This window comes from Phyllobates terribilis, unplaced genomic scaffold, assembly GCF_046119375.1.
Source record: "Phyllobates terribilis strain yellow unplaced genomic scaffold, ASM4611937v1 Scaffold_4__5_contigs__length_816908805, whole genome shotgun sequence".
Lineage (NCBI taxonomy): Eukaryota > Metazoa > Chordata > Amphibia > Anura > Dendrobatidae > Phyllobates > Phyllobates terribilis.
In genome coordinates this window covers 388,294,375-388,317,978 of record NW_027362764.1, presented here as the reverse complement: position 1 = coordinate 388,317,978, position 23,604 = coordinate 388,294,375, and the positions used below count along the sequence as shown (strand labels likewise).

General features: G+C 44.8%; 1 protein-coding gene across 1 annotated transcript; it reads right to left on the bottom strand.

Annotated features, from left to right (window-relative positions):
- Positions 1–580: 580 nt before the first annotated feature.
- NDUFS6 (NADH:ubiquinone oxidoreductase subunit S6) lies at positions 581–22,030 on the bottom strand. The gene is made up of 4 exons (XM_073678494.1): positions 21,826–22,030; positions 19,323–19,376; positions 1,590–1,712; positions 581–719 (listed from the first exon to the last, which is right to left on the bottom strand). Exons 1-4 carry the CDS (start codon positions 21,958–21,960, stop codon positions 651–653), a joined length of 381 nt encoding a protein of 126 aa, XP_073534595.1. The 5' UTR covers positions 21,961–22,030; the 3' UTR covers positions 581–650.
- Between the last annotated feature and the right edge of the window lie 1,574 nt (positions 22,031–23,604).

Here is a 23,604-nt window from a genome sequence, read left to right as displayed (position 1 = left end):
GATCTCCCAGATAAGGTAGCAAAATAATGCTGAAATTTTCTTTAAATTAACCATTAAAGTAGTATTTACGTTTGGAAGTTATGCCTATCAATAGGATAGGAAATAACCTCTTAATTACTGGGGATCCAACTGTTGTGATCCTGACCTCTGAACAATGGAATGGTGGTCAATCATGTACACTGCCGCTCCATTCATTCATAATGTGACCGCCGGATCAGCTGCTGTTCAGCATTCCCATAAGAATGAATGAAGCATCAGTACACATGATCAGGATCTGTAGGAGTATCAGCAGAAAGATTCCCCATCGATCAGGGAGTTCTTCTCTATCTTGTGGATAGGGGATAATTTCTAAACTTGAAAATACCCTGTAAATTTACACTAGAGCTGATTGTATGCAAAATAAACTCCTAGCACTGAATGCCAAGCATTTGGCTTGCGATAATACCCCAAACATGCTTTATTGACAGGGGACATTTTAATCTTAATTTCCTTTGTGCAACATCTACTATGTGATATAAATTGTAATTTTAAGTAAGCTGAAATAAAAATGAAAGTGGAACAAAAAAGAATGGGCAAAGTCTGATTAAACAGATAGATTTAATAGTTAAAGCTTTGACAAATGAGATACACAATTAACTAATGATAAAAGACTAATGATGATGCTTCTGTTTAAACTGAAGTCCACAGTATCCGCATGTGCCAGTTTTTGTTTCCTTGTCCTGTTAGGAACAAAAAGAAAGAACACATCATTACTCCTGTCTTCATTAAAGCAAGTACTACTGTGAATGAGGCTGACACAAGTTATATATCCAATGTGTAATATGTTTATACAGCAAGAACTCAACAATGTAAACTTAATGGACTTGCCCTATTAAATATTCCATCCCCTGTTAGATCATGAAAAAGACAATTTTCCATTAGAATAACTAAAAAGAAAGTCTCTTATGACCAAATATTGCTGTCCCATACTTATCATGGCGCCCCATTGTGTTTACACCTCCCGCAAAAATGCAATAAATAGAAATCAAAACAATGCATCTGAAAATAGTACCAATAAAAAGGACAGCTCACCACATACAGAACCAAACCCTTACACAGCGACATCAGCAGGGATAAAAAACAAAACCAAGTTTGCTTTGCACTATAATCGGTCATTTTGACAAAACGATGCTGTATTTTTTGACCATTTCATCACACTTAGAAGCCACAATGTAAAAACCGAAGCAATTTATAGTAAAACTGCAGGAGATGTTGGCATGTGGCACATTACTGCTACATGTATGGTCAGCCTAAGCAGGAAATCTCATTTATTTATTTTACTCACTTATATAGCCATTCATTTCCAGAGCGTTTTACATACATCATCATCATTGTCCCCAGTGATCATAATCTAAAATACTTATCAGTATGTCTTTGGAGTGTGGGAAACCCACAAAAACACAGGTAGGACATACAAACTCCTTGCAGATGTTGTCCTTGGTGGGATTTGACCCAGGTCCGCAGTGCTAGCCACTGAGCCCCCCCGTGCTGCCCACTTCATTTCCATTAACCTATTCATCACTGTGACCATCAGGTAGGTGTGAACTCACCAAGTTGATGTATACTTTGGGATGACCTAGAGCTCCCCCTCCACCATCACAGGATACTATTCTGTTTTCCCCTTCATTTACGGGTTGCTCAGCAATCAAGTTAATAGCAAACTTTTCATTTACCTGCAAAGACAATCAGTACTGTCAATAATAGAATAAACACACATCATTTTTTCTATTAACCACTGATATGAATGCATTGTCTAAATACTACTGAACACCCGGCAATGCCTGCACCCTTTTAACGTGCTCTGCTTGTAGTTCACATAATATTTCTTAGACGCAAAATATGATGATAATTAAATTGTATAATGAAAAATAACCACAATCTCATTTTTCTTTTTTATTTCATTGCATTACGCCGCAGTCCTAAGTAGTTGTGTTTGCTGAGCATAAGTCTCTGTGTCTCCTTACAGGAGGATTCTTAATAGGTGCATTAAAATGATGTACTGTTTCCATCTGCTCGTGCTGATGGATAAGACGGCTAACCGCACATAGGCTGTGTTACAGTTTAAAGTAATGTGATGTCTCAGTGACTGACAACACAAATACCTTCCAGGTTACTCTGGCAGACATCAAGGCACCGACTGTGGCAGCTGAAAGACCCCATCTACCTACTTTGTGGGACGGCCATGCGATGCCTTGACACTTCTGAATGACAAAAGGGCCATACTACTGTCACTTAATGCACGGCTCTCAAGGCATGGATGACCTTATTATTAATGCTTGGTCTCTGAAAATCAATCCTACTGGAGAAACTGCACGCATCCTTTCTAGCAGATAAATGAGCAGGGATGGAAAATAAAATATTTGCGGTGCTCGAAGAAAAGAACAAAGTGGTCAACAAATAGTATAGCACATGCTCCGCATTGTGAATCACCTTCATCTTATAAAACAGAGAGAATTCGGTTATCAGTTCCTGTCTGCTCACTTCAATTTAGGTTTTAGGCTGGTAATGGGTAACATACTTCAGACTATTACGTGAGGGCTACAGAGAGAATTAATGGCAAGTGTCATTAAAGTACTTAACACGTCTCCGCTAAACATCCTCTAGAGCAGTGGTCCCCAACCTTTTTTGCACCAGGGACCGGCTTGAAGCAAGATCATTTTTCCATGGCCCAGCAAGGAGGGGGTGGGGTGGGCGGGGCTTTGGTCATATGGGGGCGGGGTAATGGAGGGATTTGGAGTTTAGTGCATACTTATCATATAGTGTAGACCAGGTCCCCGCCAGGAGCTATGCCAGGAGCCCCACATAATGTGCTGTGCCAGGAGCCGCATCACTGAGGCCCCATCACGCCCTGCAGCAGGACAGGGCAGCTGTCCTGACAGCTGCTGTTCAGCTGCATTTACTTCATCCCAGGGGCGGACACAGACTGTAGTGGGCCCCTGTGCAAGAAATTTTTGGGGGCCCCCCCCCGCCCTTCATAAGGCAACAAAGTTATGTAAACATAACCCCCCCCATGTGCATCTCTCACCCCCTCCATGTGCAGCTCACCCCCCGTGCATCTCTCATCCCCCTCCGTGCATCTCTCATCCCCCTCCGTGCATCTCTCATTCCCCCCCGTGCATCTCTCATCCCCCCCCTCCCCCCATGTGCATCTCTCATCTCCCCCCCCCCCCATGTGCATCTCTCATCTCTCTCCCCCCCCCCCCATGTGCATCTCTCATCTCTCCCTCTCCCCCCCATGTGGATCTCTCATCTCTCCCCACTCCTAGTTAATTGTATTTAAAAAAAAAATAAAACTTGTTATACTTACCCCCATGCGATCCCTGCAGAATCCTGGCGCTCGTCCAAATCGCTGACACCAGGTTCTCCTGCCTTCCGGTCATGTGACGGTGCCGTCACATGACTGGAAGTCAGAGGAATTATGAGATGTCCTGGACCCGGCGCTTTGCATGGGGCCGGGGGCCCCATGAGGAGAGAGACGCACAAGAGGGGGCTCCTACTGGCCGGGCCCCATACTGGAGTCAGGGCAGTCATGCCCTGATGGCGGCCCTGCTGGAGGCTGGAGGGGCCCCCTCTCCCTCGGGGCCCCCGTTCAATGAACCGGCTGCACGGGCGGTAGTTCCGCCCCTGCTTCATCCTGCTTCAGGACCTGTGGTGACATCACAGTTATGTACCTTGATGTCATCACAGGTCCTCTACAGGTCTACCCTGCGGGAGTCTAGAACAGCGGGCAGCATCCACCCCACACAGTGTGCTCTGAGCCACCGCAGACCAGAGCACACTGTCAATGTTTAGTGATTGTCTGTGGCGGTGCCGCGGACGGCCTGAAAAACCCCAACGGCCCGGTCCTGGTCCGCAGACCGGCGGTTGGGGACCTCTGCTCTAGAGAACACTATGGTAAATGTAAGTTGACAGTGTCCCAATCTAATACTGGCACCACTGTGTGTTTATGCCCCAAATTTGCTTTCTACCAAAGCGTCTATTGCATCCACACTGCCTGCAATACATATTAAGAAGATCCCCCAGTTTGCTAATGAGAGGTGAAAGGTCCAGCGGGCTTCCACGATCAGTACCTGATGTCACCAGTAGTGGACAACACCTTTAATGTATGTGGATGACATCCCTTAATTTTAGAATGGCTAATCTAGTATTAGCGCCACTTATCAAATGAGCAGTACATTAGCAGGACAGTGACGTGTGCATGCGCCACTCGTGTTTAGCGGGCAAGCATGACATTTGCAAGGCTGCCTGGGTCCGTCCATATCAATCAAAGGCAGCGTGGCAATGTTAGACACATTTTGGGAGATGAACATAGCCTGCAGAGGCCTAGTGGACTACTCAGCACTCATTAGTAAGCAGCAGTAAGGTTGGTAAGAAACACATTCTGCATAAAAACAAGGTGATGCCAGTTTTAAATGGGGAAATCTCAGAAAGGGTTCCCTTTAAAAGGGCAATGCATTATTTTTTATTTTGTTTATAAAAAGAGGCAATCTGTCCCATCTCCTCTGTGACCTGCTGTTGCGACATCAGCTTCAATCACCAGGTGCTGCTGTATTCATTCTGTGGGCGGCACTGGTGAGAAAGTGAAAATCAGGGCTCTGGGCGGCACAGGCACTGTTCAGCCACTGAGAATAGGGTGGCTGGAACCTGTAGTGCCATCTAGTCTCACAAGATCGGTGTGTGTGCTGTCCAGATGTCATAATAAACTCACTGCTTTGGCCAATGGGACAACACCAAACCCTACAAATTCTGCAAGCTTACTGCCGGGAGATATAGTTTTACTAGCTCTGGTTCACATCTCGTTCAACCCATTCAGCCTTTGTAATTCTTGTTTTCATTTTGTAGTGTTCCCCAACAATTCTTCTCTCTTCTGATTTTGCACCTTGTCTTCCCTCCTGGGTCTGACCCAGCTCCCTGAAGACTCCTGCCAGCTTGCACCGGTTAGCAGATACTCTGTGACCCCATCCCAGGTGTCTCTGTGTAAGTCCAGATCTCTGTACAGCGGATTAAGTGTGAAGGAGAGGGTAACCCCCTGGTGTCTGATAAATGGAATAGCTAGCACCAACGCTATCTGTGGTAGCCATTATTAGAGCTGCCAGACAACCATGAACTGTGCCCCCATTATACAACCCCTGGCAAAAATTATGGAATCACCGGGCTCGGAGGATGTTCAGTTGTTTAATGTTGTTGAAAAAAAGCAGATCACAGACATGGCACAAAACTAAAGTCATTTCAAATGGCAACTTTAGGGCTTTAAGAAACACTAAAAGAAATCATGATTAAAAATGTGGTACTCAGTAAGGGTAATTTTTTTCAGACCAAGCAGAGGGAAAAAATTATGGAATCATGAAAAACAAACACACAAAAGAACACTCTAATACATCACTAGTATTTTGTTGCACCACCTCTGGCTTTAATAACAGCTTGCAGTCTCTGAGGCATGGACTTAATGGGGTGACAAACAGTACTCTTCATCAATCTGGCTCCAGCTTTCTCTGATTGCTTTTGCCAGATCAGCTTTGCAGGTTGGAGCCTTGTCATGGACCATTTTCTAAAACTTCCACCAGATTTTCAATTGGATTGAGATCCGGACTATTTGCAGGCCATGACAGTGACCTTATGTGTCTTCTTTCAAGGAATGTTTTCACAGTTTTTGCTCTATGGCAGGATGCATTATCATCTTGAAAAATGATGTCATCATCCCCAAACATCCTTTCAATTGATGGGATAAGAAAACTGTCCAAAATATCAATGTAAACTTGGGCATTTATTGAAGATGTAATGACAGCCATCTCCCCAGTGCCTTTACCTGACATGCAGCCCCATATCATCAATGACTGTGGAAATTTGCATGTTCTCTTCATGCAGTCATCTTTATAAATCTCATTGGAACGGCACCAAACAAAAGTTCCAGCATCATCACCTTGCCCAATGCAGATTCACGATTCATCACTGAATATGACTTTCATCCAGTCACCCACAGTCCACGATTGCTTTTCCTTAGCCCATTGTAACCTTGTTTTTTTCAGTTTAGGCATTAATGATGGCTTATGTTTAGCTTTTCTGTATGTAAATCCCATTTCATTTAGGAGGTTTCTTACAGTTCGGTCAGACATTAACTCCAGTTTCCTCCCATTCGTTCCTCATTTGTTTTGCTGTGCATTTCCTGTTTTGGAGACATATTGCTTTAAGTTTCCGGTCTTGACGCTTTGAGGTCTTCCTTGGTCTACCAGTATGTTTGCCTTTAGCAACCTTCCCATGTTGTTGGTATTTGGTCCACATTTTAGGCACAGCTGACTGAACAACCAACATCTTTTACAACATTGCGTGATGATTTACCTTCTTTTAAGAGTTTGATAATCCTCTCCTTCGTTTCAATTGACATCTCTCGTGTAGGAGACATGATTCATGTCAATCCACTTGGTGCAACAGCTCCCAAGGTGTGATCACTCCTTTTTAGATGCAGACTAACGAGCAGATCTAATTTGATGCAGGTGTTAGTTTTGGAAATGAAAATTTACAGGGCGATTCCATAATTTTTTCCTCAGAATTGAGTGATTCCATAATTTTTTCCCTCTGCTTGGTCTGAAAAAAATTACCCTTACTGAGTACCACATTTTTTATCTTTTTTTCTTTTAGTGTTTCTTAAAGCCATAAAGTTGCCATTTGAAATGACTTTAGTTTTGTGCCATGTCTGTGATCCGCTTTTTTTCAGCAACATTAAACAACTGAATGAACATCCTTCGAGCTAGGTGATTCCATAATTTTTGCCAGGGGTTGTACATACATATTCAGCTCTAGTATGCATGAAGTTAAAAACCTCCATAAAACTCATCATGGTAAAGTATACTTATTGTAGACTTCCAGGAATATAAATAAATATATAAAAAAGGCATATTGACAATGATGCCTAAGGTAGTTATTTTACGGAGGGTATGTGAAGGTGACTTAACAGAGGCACCCAAAGTCCATGCAGGCCTGAAATAATACCTTCGGTATGCATACATCGCTGTTCTAGGGCTTAATCTCCCAAAGTAGCAATGTTCCTAGGAGAGCAGCTCCATAATTTATATGAGCAAGGAGGCAGAGGGGCACAATACATCCCCTTAGAAGCCTACAGGTGTCATTACAGTTCCATACAAGACTGAGGCTGTAATTAGCAGTCAGTCCAAGAAGGAACGGCAGCTCTTCAGCTAATAGTGTAAATCGATACAAGATTTCTTTATTCATGGAATATAGAAACGCTTCAAGCCAGTGAGAAAGAGGTAAAGCGCAATATATAAAGCCCGTATAATGTCACAATAACAATGAATTATGGTAGTCCATGTGTTACACACCATACTGATACAATATTCATTGCTGTAATTAGATATCTGCATGAGGATTCATTTATATAAAATCCCATTTAAAAAAAAAAAAAAAAGTCGAGTGCACCTTCACATACAAATCATACATCGCACTGGACAACTACAATGACATTACAGCATGAATGGAAGCAGGCAACATCATGCCGGCAGAAATGAAACATTCTCTGATAATCAGGACAGACTGCCGCTGACAAATAACCACAAGCAGTCAAACTGAGCAAGCAGCAAGAAACCACAGTATATGTCCCTCCTGTTATGCACACAGATGGTGGTCATCATGTCCTTCAAAAGCACTTCACAGACGAACTCCCACAGATTCTGCTGCAGAAAGTTCTGCAACTTTCCCAATCATCTGAAACAACCATTTAACAGGAGTCAGTCACTCCCAAAATGCATATTAAACTATCTGTACAGTGATATATATATATATATATATCACTGTACAGATAGTTTAATATGCATTTTGGGAGTGACTGACTCCTGTTAAATGGTTGTTTCAGACAGACAGACACACACACACACACACACACACACGGGGCTTTGGTTCACATATGTCACGGCCAAGAGCTCAGTGCACCAATACACCCCGAATTTGCACTTTGGGAACTTTCTGATTCACAGCACTTGCTTGTCCAGAGAGCCTGATTAAAATGATACCTTGGTTGATTAAATCCGTCTTGTGGTTCTTTTATAATCTTTATTTTCATTCTTGACATATGAATACATAAGCCGAGCACCAGATAGAGCCCACTCCAAAGCACGAGCATATCATTATCTCATGAATGAAAGTAAAGATGCCCTGTAAACGTTCTTATCACGAAAGAGATCTATGGGGTAACTTTTTCTCCTTGTGGAGAGGGACATACCAGCTCTGGCATGTCAAGGCAAGGAGGCTTATTCGACAATGTAATGCTCCTCTGGGAAGTTTAATATGCAAATTGCCTCTTCAGAGAGGAAGAGGACTTGAACACTATAGCGCCACCTATTGGAAGCAGCAATCCTACAAGTCACTATCGACTCTTTAACGAGTCTTGCAATAAGACTTATGAAAAAAAACCCAAATCAGAATCTCAATTTGCAGACACGGTGCTTCGGGGTATTGCCCGAGGTTAGTGCAAAGTACGAAAACTGAGTTGGCTAGGTGAGAGGCTCTGGACTGAGGTCTAAGGGGTAACGTTTCTACTTGTTGAGAGTGACACACCGGCTCTAGCATGCCAAGGTAAGGAGGCTTATTCGCCGTGCAATGCTCCTCTGGGAAGACTTTCCTCTGCTGCCTGATACAGCACTACTAGCCTATCAGCGGCTCCTCTATGACAAGCATAGAAGATGGCATGGGATATGATAAAAAGCAAACACATGCAGACATAAAGGCAGGGAGACGGTCATACATTTATTCTTCGCGTCGGAATAGAGTAAATGTTACTGCAGTCCCATGTAAGGAATAAAGCAGAAAACGTCACGACACCACAATGCATCTGTGGCTTTACAAATGACCTTCAGATCAGCATGTGGAATATTTATGTGATACCACAAATAATGTAAAACAATAGCGTGCACATTTATGTAGCACATCTATGTAGTAGAGCGGAGTTTGTGCTATGATTTGACAATATTTCTGGTTTCACCTACGACTGCAGTACACCCTTGAAGAGAATCTGTCAGCAGGTTTTTACTATGTAATCTGAAGACAGCGTGAGTTAGGGGTTACACCTCAGATTTCAGCATACTTCTCTTATCAAGCTCTGAAGTTTTGTTTGCTTATAATGATTGTTTTAGCACCAGGAATTCATCATTGCTGGAATTAGCTGGTCCTGTGAGCCCTGGTCCGACACACCCCCTCCTTTGATAACCACTGCACTGTCTATGGACTTTGTACACAGAGCCTGGTGTGGGTGGGGTTAGCTTTCTCAGCTCTGCTTCACTTTAAATATAAAAGCTCTGGATTGTGTCAGAACTGCTGCACCCAGTAATGTAAGCGATTCATTGTTGGATTCAGCTTCTCTTTGCCTACATCAGGCTGCTCTCAGATGAGGTAGTAAAAATCTGCTGACAGATTCCCTTTAAGTCAGCCAAGTCTATTCCCTGTCACTTTACAATATGGTCTGTGGCTTTACATAAGAACAAAGCACAAATTTAATGCACACACCTCCCAATGATAACAGCATTTTTTTTCAAAAATAAAAAAACTCAAAATACACAGTAATGATACATTATGCACAACAGAGCTTTCAAGTATTTTACAGCTTGTAAAGAACTAAAAATGATCATTATTTGGTCACATTTACTGAATTCAATATCTTTTTCAATCAAAACCATCTTAACAGGCCAGTTACATGTTAACATAGGACCCCTTCTTGATATCACCTTCACAATTCTGCATCCATTGAACTTGTGAGTTTTTAGATAGTTTCTGCTTGAATTTCTTTGCAGGATGTCAGAATAGCCTCCCAGAGCTGCTATTTTGATGTGAACTGCCTCCCACCCTCATAGATATTTTGCTTGAGGATACTCCAAAGGTTCTCAATAGGGGTGAGGTCAGGGGAGGATGGTGGCCACACCATGAGCTTCTCTCCATTTATGCCCATAAACGCTAATGACTCAGATATATTTTGTGGCATGAGATGGTGCATTGACAAGCATGAAGATGATTTTAGCACGGGTCTTCTTTTTGTACTATGGAAGAAAACAGTCTCTCAGAAACTCTAGATATACTTTGCAGAGATCATTTTCATACCCTCTGGGACCCTAAAGGGCCCTACCAGCTATCTCTTTGATTCTGACCCAAAACAAAACTCTGCCACCTTCTTGCTGATGTTGCAGTCTTGTTGGGACATAGTAGCCATCCACTACTCCATCCATTTGGACCATCCAGGGTTGTATGGCAAGACTGTTTTATATTTAGTTGTCATGTATGTCTGCAAGCCTCTGGAGGATCCTACACCAAATCAAAATCGAAATTGAGGAACATTTCACTGGCGACAAAGACACGGCTTGTACATCATTTGGTCTTTTCTGCGGTAACGGACGGATGTGAAACCTGAACGATAAAGAAACAAGATAGATTCTGCTACAATGTGTAGCGCCGGCGTCCCTGCCCTCTGCTAGGCAGGGACGCTTTTCCCCTCACCCCTCTGCTCCGTGCCCGGCGTCCTCCTCCCGCTCTGCTGGCAGCGCGCGCTCCTTCCCGGCCACTGTGCTTAGGGCGCGCGCGCGCTCCCTCCCTCTTAAAGGGGCCGCGCGCGCCGTCCTAAGGAGTCCCCGGCCAATGGCCGGAGGACTTCACCATATATAAGGCACCTCCTCCAAAATGGAGGTGCCCGAGCAATGTTGTTGCACTGTTCACTACTCTGCTTCAGCCCTCAGGTCCCGTTGCCAGTTACCTGCCAGAAACCTGCCAGTTTGCTGTCTGTTTCCTGCCTGACATTCCTCCTACCTGCTTGCTAGCCTGAGGTCCGACGGTCTGCCTACCTACTCCTGTCAGTCTGTCTATGGACCAGCTTGCCCGCTCACCTGGGAGCGCACATCTGCTACCTGCCTGCTAGCCTACCTGGAGGCTCCGCCGTCACGTGCTGTGACCACCTGCCATTCCAGAGACTCCTGCCCGCTCACCTGGGAGCGCACATCTGCTACCTGCCTGCTAGCCTACCTGGAGGCTCCGCCGTCACGTGCTGTGACCACCTGCCATTCCAGAGACTCCTGCCCGCTCACCTGCTGCCTGTCTGTTGGCCTACCTGGAGGCTCCGCCGTCACGTGCTGTGACCACCTGCCATTCCAGAGACTCCTGCCCGCTCACCTGGGAGCGCTCATCTGCTGCCTGTCTGTTGGCCTACCTGGAGGCTCCGCCGTCACATGCTGTGACCACCCGTTTATCCAGAGACTCTCGCTTGCTCACCTGGGAGCACACATCTACCATCTGCCTGCTAGCCTACCTGGAGGCTCAGCCATCACAGGTCGTACCTACCCTTTACCCAGAGACTGCCCCGGTCACTTGCCGTGACCTCCTGCCCGTTCATCCAGAGACTGCCCCGGTCACTTGCCGTGACCTCCTGCCCGTTCATCCAGAGACTGCCCCGGTCACTTGCCGTGACCTCCTGCCCGTTCACCCAGAGACTGTCCCGGTCACCGGCTGTGACTGCCTGCCCGTCTTCCCTGGTCGCCACCCGCTCCCTTACAAGGACCGCCCCCTTGTATAGTAGCTCAGAGGTTCCGCCTCCCAGACCCGTTACACAATGCCTCAGAAATGTAATGCTGGAGAAGGATGTTATCAATACCAAGGATGGCAAGAAGAACAAACAAAGCAATTTTGGAATAAATCAAGCCAGACATGTCACTCGAAGCAAGAATCACCAAGCTACGACTTGCTTACTTTGGACACCTCATACGAAGAGAGCAATCACTGGAGAAGGACATTATGGTTAGAAGAATATAAGGAAGAAGGCGAAGAGGAAGACCAGCAACCTGATGGCTTGATACTATCAAGATAACCCTGGTGGATATATCTAGGCTGGCACAAGCTCAATCTTCCTATAAAAAGCGTTCATCCATCAAGTCGCCATGGCTTGAGATCAAGGCGAAGGCCGTTAAATTCATCAGATTAAGAGATTAATATTATTTGTCTGGCAGAAACCTTCCTCATTATTCCTTTATCTGCACAAACCCATCTGTGCTCTGTATAAGGCCACAAATCTCTTCTCAGTACGATGATGACGATTACATTTTTGTGAAATATCTAATGTTTTTATATCTTGTCCAAGGCATTGCACTATTTCACACTTTTTGGCAGCAGAAAGATACTTTTTCTTTCCCATGTTTGTTGAAATCTGTGATTTGCTTAATAAGGAACATCCTTCATAAGTAATTTTCCTTTAATTGGGCTCACCTAACAAACTAATTATCACAGACGTTTGAAATTGATTTCTGTGACCCAAAGAGCCCGGAGACATCTTTACGACACATAAAACCAATTTACATATTCATTTGGAACGCGGTGTACTCAACGAGAGCACATACCCTAGTAGTAGTACACATGACAATACATCTGTGCTCACCATGGGGCCAATTCACCAAAGCTTTTACACCAGAAAAGTGGTGCAAAAGGTTTGAAAAGTTAAAAAAAAAATTGTGCAATGAGGAGTTGTGCACATTTTTTGCAACTTTTAACATTTTCATGCCAGTTTGAATCAGCTCAACCTAAATGGGAGGTGGGAAGAGGGCAGGGCAGAGTATAGCCACGTCTGGCTGTTAAAGACTTCTAGAATGTGTTTTGTATGCCATAAATGCTACTCTAGTGCCTTTCTGGGGTAGCATTTCTGGCACAGAACACAGACACATACATGCGCCTCCTAATGGAGTAGAAGGCGTAGTGCGAGTGTGCGCTAAGCCGGCCTTGATTTATCGGCCCCTATGTGTTCAGTTGGGGATTTTCTGCAGTCTAATATCAAGCACATAATGTACAGAGATGTAGCAGCGCTTAATTGGCACAACACAATGACATGTTTCTTTAGTTCTCCATAGGTGATATACCACAAAAATGTAGCCCCAGAATTAAAGGTTAAGGTCAGCTCAGCTAAATCTGTGCAAACACAATGCAATCTCCATGGCCGGACCTCGCTCTACTCCTAAAGGGAATGTGTCACCAGGTTTTTGCCACCTAATCTTAGAGCAGATTATAAAAGCGACAGAAACCCCGATTCCAGGGATGTGCGACTTACTGGGCTGTTTTTTGAAACGGTGATTTTAACAAAACTACATCAGGAGATTATCACAAGAGGACTAGTAATCCTGCTGCTGCTGATGGTCTCTCTATAACCCCACCATTGATTGTGCATAGGCAGCAGAAAGCTGCCAGTGTACACAGAAGGCAGCCATTGAGTGGTGTGGGCAGGTTATACAGAGCTTAGCATTCAGAGAACTGTTAGAGCTGCAGCAGAGAAAACAGTGATACTATCAAAACTGCAGCAAAGAGCCCAGTAAGTGATAAATTGCTGGAATCAGTGGCTCAGCGCCTACATCATACTGCTCTCTGATGCAGTAGCAAAAACCTGGTGACAGATTCCCTTTAAAGAGGGCCTGTTAGTCTAATCTGACAGCATAAGCTATGTATATAGCCGTGTGGGGGGTATAGCCAGTATAAAAATTACACTTTTATTGTTTAATTACTGCCTTCATGCTGTAGAAATTGAAGTATAATCAAACATGCTAAGTAGGGTGCACGCTGTTCCCATGGTGTGATTAAGAGGCTCAGTGCACCATTCCACCCACTGTTTTGGATGCCCCTACCACTGGAAACCAATAGCACTGGCTTACCTAAACCTTTTCAGCCAACTGGAGCTATCAAAAAACCGCAAATCTGATGTTTAATTTTTTTTTCTTTACAGATTGAGTTAATTTATACTTTTACAACGTGTTTATTTTTCTAGTTAATTGTTTATATTTTTTTTTTCCATTTTTTTTTTAACTATTTTTATATTGGATATTTTAGTCCCCTTAGGGGACTTGCACCTGCAATAATCTGTTCTATATACTGCTATATAAATATTGCAGTATATAGACAAAATGTTGTTCTCCTATGAAGTCCACCCACAGGCTACGCTTTTCAGGAGTAGAAAGATGGCCACCGCTTAGATCACAAGCGCGCACCAGTAGTCACACTTAAATATGCCAGTGTATAAAATTGACAGCTGCATTTCAGTAAACAGCTTGGAGAGCAGTGTGTTCCAGCCACTGTGGTTATAGGAAGATGTCGGCTGTGTATCTCAGCCAGCATCTGCTAGGTATGATGAATGCTCAGCTCCTGAGCCCATCCACACTGATGAACTAGGAAAGGGGTTAAATACGTTTGTACATGCATTTAAAAAATCCCTGACTGTGTTTGTATCCATGAAGAATCAATTCCAGATTCGAAAACAAAATTCTTTGGACACAATAAAACAGATCTTGCATACATTTAGTCTCAGTGTCATCAGTGGTTTAGTGCCCCCAGGGTCCTCCATCCTGCTATCCTTTATCCAGCTTAGCCAGAACAGAGCAACCGGCAGCCAGGGCTGTGAGGTCGGAGTCGTGGAGTCGGAGCCCATTTTGGTGGAGTCGGTATAAAATGGACCAACTCCAACTCCTAAAATATATAAAACATTGGGTACAGTAGTTCAATGCAGTTTGTGGGGAATATTTTTTCATAAGAATTTGGGAAAGTTATGAAATGTCCTGTAAATGTCTGTCCTATTCCTGATCTAAGGGTCTAGACTTTTAGCTGAGATGAATCTGTGCTACAGTAAATTTAGCACTTAAACATGAGCCATGTATGAGGGAGTCAGAGTTTGTGTCATGGAAATTGAGGAGTCGGGAGGTTTGGCTTACCGACTCCACAGCCCTGCCGGCAGCTACCCCCAAACTAGGCCACAGAGTGTTGTGCCTCCAGCACAATCTTAGAGCCTCTATGTCTATCCTAAACCATACAAAGTGCTCTCTTTTCTCTCCTTATATATAAACCTTCAAAATATAATATGGTTTAAAATATAGTGGTAAAAATTATGGAAAAAGTATAGCTGTTGTGTGTGATACGAGTTCCTCACTCAATGAACACGATTCAGATGTGACTGTAAAGGGTTACTCCACTTCTCACACTCCCTGATCCAGTCCGAAATGAACTAAAAACTAGCTATGCGCACCTCGAAACCAGTTTACACACCCAAAACGTCTTGCTGCACCACTTGCCATTTTGTTATTACAGCGAGATGCCTGTACTGGCTAACAGACCAGTACATGCCATCATACGTAAATACCCAGCTCTCCAGCATCAAACAGGTACACCTCCACGCGGGCATTCACAGGGGTACTGGCTAACAGACCAGTACATGCCATCATACATAAATACCCAGCTCTCCAGCATCAAACAGGTACACCCCCACGCGGGCATTCACAGGGGTACTGGCTAACAGACCAGTACATGCCATCATACATAAATACCCAGCTCTCCAGCATCAAACAGGTACACCTCCACGCAGGCATTCACAGGGGTACTGGCTAACAGACCAGTACATGCCATCATACATAAATACCCAGCTCTCCAGCATCAAACAGGTACACCCCCACGCGGGCATTCACAGGGGTACTGGCTAACAGACCAGTACATGCCATCATACATAAATACCCAGCTCTCCAGCATCAAACAGGTACACCCCCACGCGGGCATTCACAGGGGTACTGGCTAACAGACCAGTACATGCCATCATACATAAATACCCAGCTCTCCAGCATCAAACAGGTACACCTCCACGCGGGCATTCACAGGGGTACTGGCTAACAGACCAGTACATGCCATCATACATAAATACCCAGCTCTCCAGCATCAAACAGGTACACCTCCACGCGGGCATTCACAGGGTAACACAACCAGGCTATACGTTCCCTCTTCAAGGTTATAGGTACGTATAGAGCAACAAGCAAAAAACTTACTATACAAAGAGGTACAGTACTTACAGAATATAAAAATGAGGAAATAAAAAGGACACACAAAAGACAAAACAGTTCAAAACAAAAAGGGATAAAATAGACTAATTGGATTTGTGAGAGACTTGTGAGCAGAGGAAGCCACTGAAATTCGGAGAGATAGGGTATGTGCCCACGATGGGTTCCAGCCTGCGGCCCCGACGCTGCTGAAAAGCCACCGGTGGATATGCAAATGAGCGGCATTTTTTTTTTAATCATCATCAGAATTCGGGTTGATATTACATTTCTGGAGTTTCCCCAGGCCTGAAAATCCTGCCACTTGAAAGTTCCCTGATCACAGATAAACCCATGGATTGTTTTGCACATGAATTACATTTTCGCCCCATTCTTATATACATGGTGTGGGCTGGATATGGCCAGTCTAAGTAAGGGGCAGTCACCTTTACCTGCCAGTTACCATCTCTTTGTTAAAAAGGAAGCACACACAGAAAATATGGCCTTCCTGTAGAATATGGACTCCAGACTAATGTGGATATTTCATTTAGGCATTTTATTCACATAACTCATGTCAATGGAAAAGCAGTTTAAACTAAATCTACATTACATCAGACACTTTCCTAAAGCAATAGAGACGGACTGCTATGAATGACTACTCCATTTAGGCTGTGAGCCCACTATGCGTTTTTTAAGCGTTTCCACAGCGGCAAAAAAGCTGCCGAAACCCTTAAAAAAAACGCATGGTAGAAGGCCTGCCATGTTCCCCAATGATAATCCACATGTGCTGTGCACATGCTGCGGAAATTTCCGCTGCGGATTATCATTGCGGAAAAAACGCAGCACTACCAATCATTTTGCGGAAGTGCTGCGTTTTCGCCGCCATTGACTTGCATTAGAACGCATGGATTACGCATCACTGTATATGTAGATGCGCATTCCATGCGTTCTAATGTGCGGATGGAACCCAGGTCTAGAGGAGAGGAGACTCTCCTCCGGACCCGGGTACCATAGAAAACTGTAAAAAAAAAAAAAAAAAAAGAATAAAATAAAAAATAAATATATACTTAACTTCTGGCAGCCCCCGATGCGCTCCTCCTCGCATGCCGGCAGTTCGCAATGGACTGAAGGACCTGCACTGACGTCATAGTCATGTGACGGGTCACGCGACGCTGACGTCGGCAGGTCCTTCAGTGTACCGCTGCCAACAAGGGAGAACGGAGGGAAGCAGGACAACGGGGGGCCATCAGAGGGTAAGTATATATTTATTTCTTGATATTCTCTCGGGCCACACTATATAAATCCATGCCGGTTGCATGGATTTATATAGTGTGACCAAGTTGACAAGCACTTTCCAAGTGATGCTAAAATCGCTTGGAAAGCGCTTGTCAACCAGCATGCGGAAATGAAAGTGAAGCACGCTTCACATCCGCATGTCCCTGGCAGGAAAACGCATGTACAATCCGCATGCGTTTTTTTCTGCCAGGGAGATGCAGAAACGCTCAGGAAAAAATCCGGAGAATTTCTGCATCATGGGCACACAGCCTTATACTAAAAACCCTGTGCACAGACTACTGATTTTAATTATCAGTTTAAACTAATAAAGCATTAGAAAAAAAGATACTGAAACAGATATATACAAAGCTAAACCTGAGCTCAAGCTTTGCACCAGGCTACGAAGTGGCATAAAGTTAGAGAAAAGTACCTAAAAATGCATCAAACGTACCATGCCATGACGGCACAGTGATAAAATTGGCACCACCTGAAACATCCCAAACACTATTAATCTGCAGATATGAGTTTACTCAGCTGAAGCACTCCTGAGCTGGCTGTCAGTCAGTGCTGGGATTTGGTTAGCAGCAAGGCTGTGGTAACTACACCCCAGTAGTAGACCCTTAAATCAGGAATAGGTCAGACATTTATAGGATATTTCATAACTTTCCCAAATTCTTAGGAAAAAAATATTCCCCACAAACTGCATTGAACTACTGTACTCAATTTATTATATATTTTAGGAGTTGGTCCATTTTATACCGGCTCCACCAAAATGGGCTCCGACTCCACAGCCCTGGTGGTGACAGCAGCCTCTCATTATGTACGGAACGGTGACTGAAGCTGCACCTCTATGACTGAAAGCCTGGGGCTGCCAGGAGGAATAAAGTTAATTTCTTCCTGGCAGCAAGGCCTTCAGTTTTGGCAGCCACATGGCTTTAGAACGCTATCAATCTGCAGATGTTGAGGAGAGCCGTAGGCTCAAATACTTAATTAACCTCAAGACATAGGAGATTGAGAGAAAAGACCCACAAAGTGTATTATTTCACCTTACGTAAGCTTGTTTAGATCAAAAGATGGCTGCCATTTCCTGTTTCATCACACCATGCTCTGTTCTGGGAGGAAGCTGCATTCTAAAGAAGGACTAACCAACCACAGAGTGACACATTGCATGGATCACGCCCCCTGATGACCTCATGGACCAACCCACCTTGACGACCTCATGGACCAACCCACCTTGATGACCTCATGGACTACGTCCCCCTTCTGACCTCATGGACTACGTCCCCCTTATGACCTCATGAACCACGTCCCCCTTATGACCTCATGGACCAACCCACCCTGATGACCTCATGGACCAACCCACCCTGATGACCTCATGGATCACACCCACCCTGATGACCCACCCTGCCCATGGACTAACCAATGAATACATCTGGTTACTCACATTCTAGGGCTAACCGAGCACCTATTTACAGTATATATAAGTCGATGTTCGGGTTGAATAAAGGAGACTTGGAGCTGTGCCATAGCTGATCAAGGCGAGCTTACATCCAACTGTGTGTGTGTGTCTGATATTATTCTTTCTTGCATGCACTTGATCATATCCTTTAGGCCAGGAGCAGGCAACCAGTGAACATACCAAAGTGTTCACCCTAACACAGGTACGCTCTATATATGCAGAGTTAATAGCATTTGCTGACGTGATAGGTTCCCTTTAACAAATCTGCTCCATTGTGTAAACATTACCCATGAAGCTTTGCACCCATGCAAAAGGGTGTTCTGTGGGGCCGAACATAAGAGGTAAGGGGTACTGTGCAGAACAGTAGTGAAGACACCCTTCTTCATCCAATATGTTGGGTATCTGACGTACATTTTATATTTCACGTTGAACACTTCTAATTAACTCTAAGGTCACGGCCCTACTATCAGTCAGTATTTTTTCCTCAGGCGTGGGAGACAAAACCATTATACCTTTTCTCTGATTGTTCCTCACCTGGTTTTGGCTCCCACTCCTGACAAAAATACTGACCGAATACTGACCATATACTGATAGTGGTGCCGTGGCCTTACAGGTTAGGGTTACTTCACATCACATGCATATAGGTAATCAAAACATCAGTCCAGGACAACCCCTTAAAAGGAAGGCAGTATAACTCTACATGCACTGATGACATAAAAACAGACATGTTGCTCAAGCCTTACCTCTTTCTGCTTTCCGACAAATCGTACTCTTCTGTAGTCACCTTCATCAAAAACCTAAACAATAAAGATTGATTTCACTGATATTACTGGATAGATTACCTAATTTACACATACACACACACACACACACACACACACAGTAACCATGAATATACTAAGGACAAATTTCTGATACACCATGCCTAGTCTTTTTTTTGCAATAGAAAGGAAAGAAACAATGAGTGAAAATGCCAAGTGTAGTGCACAGAGAGGGTAACTGAGCAAGTCTGGCATGTCATACACCAGGCTTTATCCCCAGAAAGCTGCAGTGAGCGCTTGCCCTGGTGCATCTCTGCCTGTCCATGTCGTAGAAATTAACTCTACACCCGCTATGGGCAAGCATAGATCTGCACTACAATTTACAACAGTTTCTCTCATAAAGAGATCTGGTGTGGTTCTGTGTGGATTTGTAAGTGTACAGTAGTGGTAATGTGAAGCAAGAAATGGCAAAAAGCCTCCAGGTAAATTCGCCAAAACTATAAGGAACAAATGGGTATTATGATATATATTGTACAGAGGTGGGCCTTGTCCTGAAGGAAAAAATACATACAAGCTTCTAAGCCTTGTTCACATCACATTTAGGCCTCCTTTTAGCGCACTTGCTGAGACACGCATTAAATGGATGCCTCCTTCAGACTCATGTGTTCCCTCCACCTACAGGGTCCTACCGTACATACAAATACAGTGTACAGGACCTTCCACTAAATATCAGGGAACAACCTTGTCTACACTATTGTACACTTTCCTCTTTGCTATATACTGTGTACCAGATAGAACATGCTTCTCATACCACATTACAGGAGGCAGATCATTTTGGTTGTCATTCATATATAGTGATTACTAGATATTCTAGATCAGGGCCATATATCGGTTTATACATGTCTGTGCCGTTTCTTACACATGTGCAGCATTTATTAGAGACCTATGCCAATGGAACAGTTATAAGTTCAATTTCTCAGTGTAATATTTGATGGTGGTTGCACAAGGACTCTTGTGTATTTCGGTCAATATTTTGTACCTGCGTTGGTAAGAAAACCAGGAGTGGCTCCATATCACAGAAGAGGAACAAATCTTTCCACTTTAGTTTTTCTATGTTGTTCCAAGCCTGGTTTGGGCTCATGAATACAGATATAAGATACTGACTGGACAAAGCAAGAGCTAAGGAGGCCATTATTACATTTTGAAGATTCTGCCACAATTTTCAGACTATTGCCAAAAAAACAAAACATGATGAACCCACAACTAGAAGCAGTTGCCTTAAGTAACCAAACAAGTAAAGACTACTGCACCCACAACTGAACAAAATAAAAAGTGGTCAGGTTCTCCCACAGCCCAATATATTTACAATAACTGAAGCTAGGAATTGGCAAAAGCTATAGAGCAAACCTCCATCAGCTCAGAGCTGTTCTAGATATGCTTTCCTATTACATGGAAAAGATGGAAAATGTTATGCACATATACCCCAAGAAGTGCCGTGCTCACAAGCCTCCTGCCCCCCTGAGGCGGGCACTCCTCTGACTGGCAGCTCCGGGCTGCATTGTTGTGCTGATGGCCTGAACCTCCCACGCTCCATATGCCGCTATATGAGACAACATTATCCACCTCTGCTGCATCAGAAGCACTGGGATGGTGTCAGTCTGCTATAATAGTACGGTTCTACAATCCTCGCTTTAATAAGCAGTAAACACTGCAGAAGCCCTGATACTGGTATAAAAGCTGTATGATAGAGGCTTGGGGACAGGTGAGCAGCAAGCTGACCGGGAAATGTGTGTACATAGCTCCTGGTCTACTGCACATGCCTAGGAGATGTGCTATAGGAACAATAGGGCTGTGCATTACCTGGACAACCCCTTTATAAAGTCATCTGTCCTTGTAAAATGAAAATCGCACTCAACTTCCATATCAGGTCCGCATGGCCTTATTAAAGCCTGCTATCGGGATGCTGAGCTCTCACTACCCTGGAACAATGGCAAACAGGGGGGAAAAGTGCCAGCGCAGCGGCTCAGTAGCATCTGCTGATTGGCTGCAGAGCACACATGGCATTACAATGTCGCTCAAACCCATGGAGGCCCAGCGCCAACATAACTGGCACATATGCAGGAGGCACGTGTCCTTTTGTAGTTCATAAGGGCGACTATTTCATTTACAAAGGGGATATCCAGATAGCGGACAACCCCATTAATGTAAGGGACCAGCTGACCGCAGTATAAGTGTAATCACTGCGCATGCTCAGCCACTACTCCACTACCCAGCAGTGGCTGGTCTCCTTGGCAACCAGGTAAACAATAAAGCTAAAACAATGACATAGTAGAGAACGGAGCAAGAAAGGAAAGCAGCACAATGTCCCCGGCCTGTCAGCCCTGTCCTCCCGCACACAGCAGTGTTACACCATGGCAGGGCCCTTACATTACACGGTGACCCTCAGCTCTCACACACCAGGGAAGGTTACAGAAGAAGCAATGACCTGTCCAGTGTGGGTGACCTTCTCCCCACACACTGCGCTGCCGAGCTGTCTCCCGGGACACACGGCTCCACACACGCCCTTCCCCACTATACCGCGGACACAGCTACGTCCGAGAGTCACCCAGGAGGCCGCCATGCTGAATGTCACCTCCGGCTGTGCTCGTAGTCTCCGCCTCCGGAAGTAATATGGGTATCTGCAAGTCTCTCCGAGCCGCTATGTCTTGTGAGCCAATGAGAGAAGAGAATGATCGTCACGTGTCTCATGCTCGCTGACAGGTCTGTGGGAGCGGAGATCCTGGAGTGCGCATGCCCGTGCTGGTCCGGACGCCTGAGGTCGGTATTCAGCGTTCTCACGCGGTCACCCGGTGTTGTGAGCGGAGCCCGGGACTAGTGTTTTTACTGACCAAGGGTTTACCGGGTCTAGTCACGTGGGACCGCTGCTTCATGCTTTGTGCTGTTTCTTAATCGCTGTTTATAGAAATAAACGTTGTGTCTTCCGCGTGGAACAATAAAGCTTTCTTATTTTGACTAGGGAGCACATCTATAGTAATAGTTTCTATAGACAGTGTCCCCTGTAGCCGTGTGACGGCAGCTGGTGGCCGGGCCGTGCTGGAGGAGTCGCCCGGCCTTCCTAGTGGCAGGGAAGCGGTGGAGCTGGGCGGTGTGTGGAATACACCTCCCCGTTATTAGGCTCTCCTATGGAGTGTCTGTAAGGCTGTGTGCACACGGTCAGGAGCCGCTGCGGGATAGACGCTGTGTGTTATGTAGCATCAAACCTGCAGCAGCCAGCTGTTACAGCATAGTGGATGGATTTGTAGAAATCCCATGTCCACTATGCGTCTCCGTGCACCCGCCGACATGGGTGCGTCTTTGCAGGCCGCAGCATATGAATCTCTCTTGCAGAGTCACTAGTCTCCACGAGAGAAATTAGATCAGTACAATGTATTGAATGCGGTGAATCCACATGGTTCAGTGAACACATGCGGATTCACCCGTGTTCACATAACGCAGCGTAATGTATACTGCGTCCTAAGCGCTGCCTGTCCGGATCTTGTGCACATACCCTTAAGAGGTGACCATAGCGCCCCCACTTCAGCATGACCCTTGTCCCTAGCTCCTGCACATGCTGGTGTGGCCCCTGCAGTATAGTAGTCCAGCTTGCCCTCTGCTTGGAAGATGACTGCACTGTTGTGAGGGTGGTCTGGGGGGACGTCCACCCCCATGGTTATATACTCATGGGGGCCTATTTTGGGCCTGGTAATTCAGTGCTGATAACTGCACAATGCTTAAAGGGAATCTGTCACCAGGTTTTTGCTTCCCCATCTGAGAGAAGCATAATATGGCGATAGAGACCCTGAATCCAGCAATGTGTCACTTACTGGGCTATTTAATGTTGTTTTGATAACCTTACAGTTTAGTCTGCTGCAGATCTAGCAGTTCTCTGAACCCCACCCACACCACTGATTGGCAGCATGTACATGGGCACTGTACATAGGCAGAAACCTGCCAATCAGAGGTGGGGTTATACAGTGCTTGTGAATATGGATGACTACGTGGTTTCAGATTTACTAGTCCTTTAGTGATAATCTCCTGCTAATAAAACAGTAATTTTAACAAAACTACGGCAAGCAGCCCAGTAAGTGACAAGTTGCTGGAATCAGGGACTCTGCCCCTACATCATACTGCTCTTAGATCAGGTGGCAGAAACCTGGTGACAGAGTCCCTAGAAAGTCTATCAGAGGTGACAGCGCTTTGACAGATCTTTTTTATGTTCAATCCC

What these genes read in the sequence shown, in the direction of transcription:
- NDUFS6 (XM_073678494.1), bottom strand. Translation starts at nt 21,960, where the DNA reads ATGGCGGCCTCCTGGGTGACTCTCGGACGTAGCTGTGTCCGCGGTATA. An exon ending in AGGTCACCCACACTGGACAG is followed by an intron (nt 19,377 to 21,825) that starts GTCATTGCTTCT and finishes TTTATTGTTTAG; the next exon opens with GTTTTTGATGAAGGTGACTA. An exon ending in CCAAAGTATACATCAACTTG is followed by an intron (nt 720 to 1,589) that starts GTGAGTTCACAC and finishes TGTTCCTAACAG; the next exon opens with GACAAGGAAACAAAAACTGG.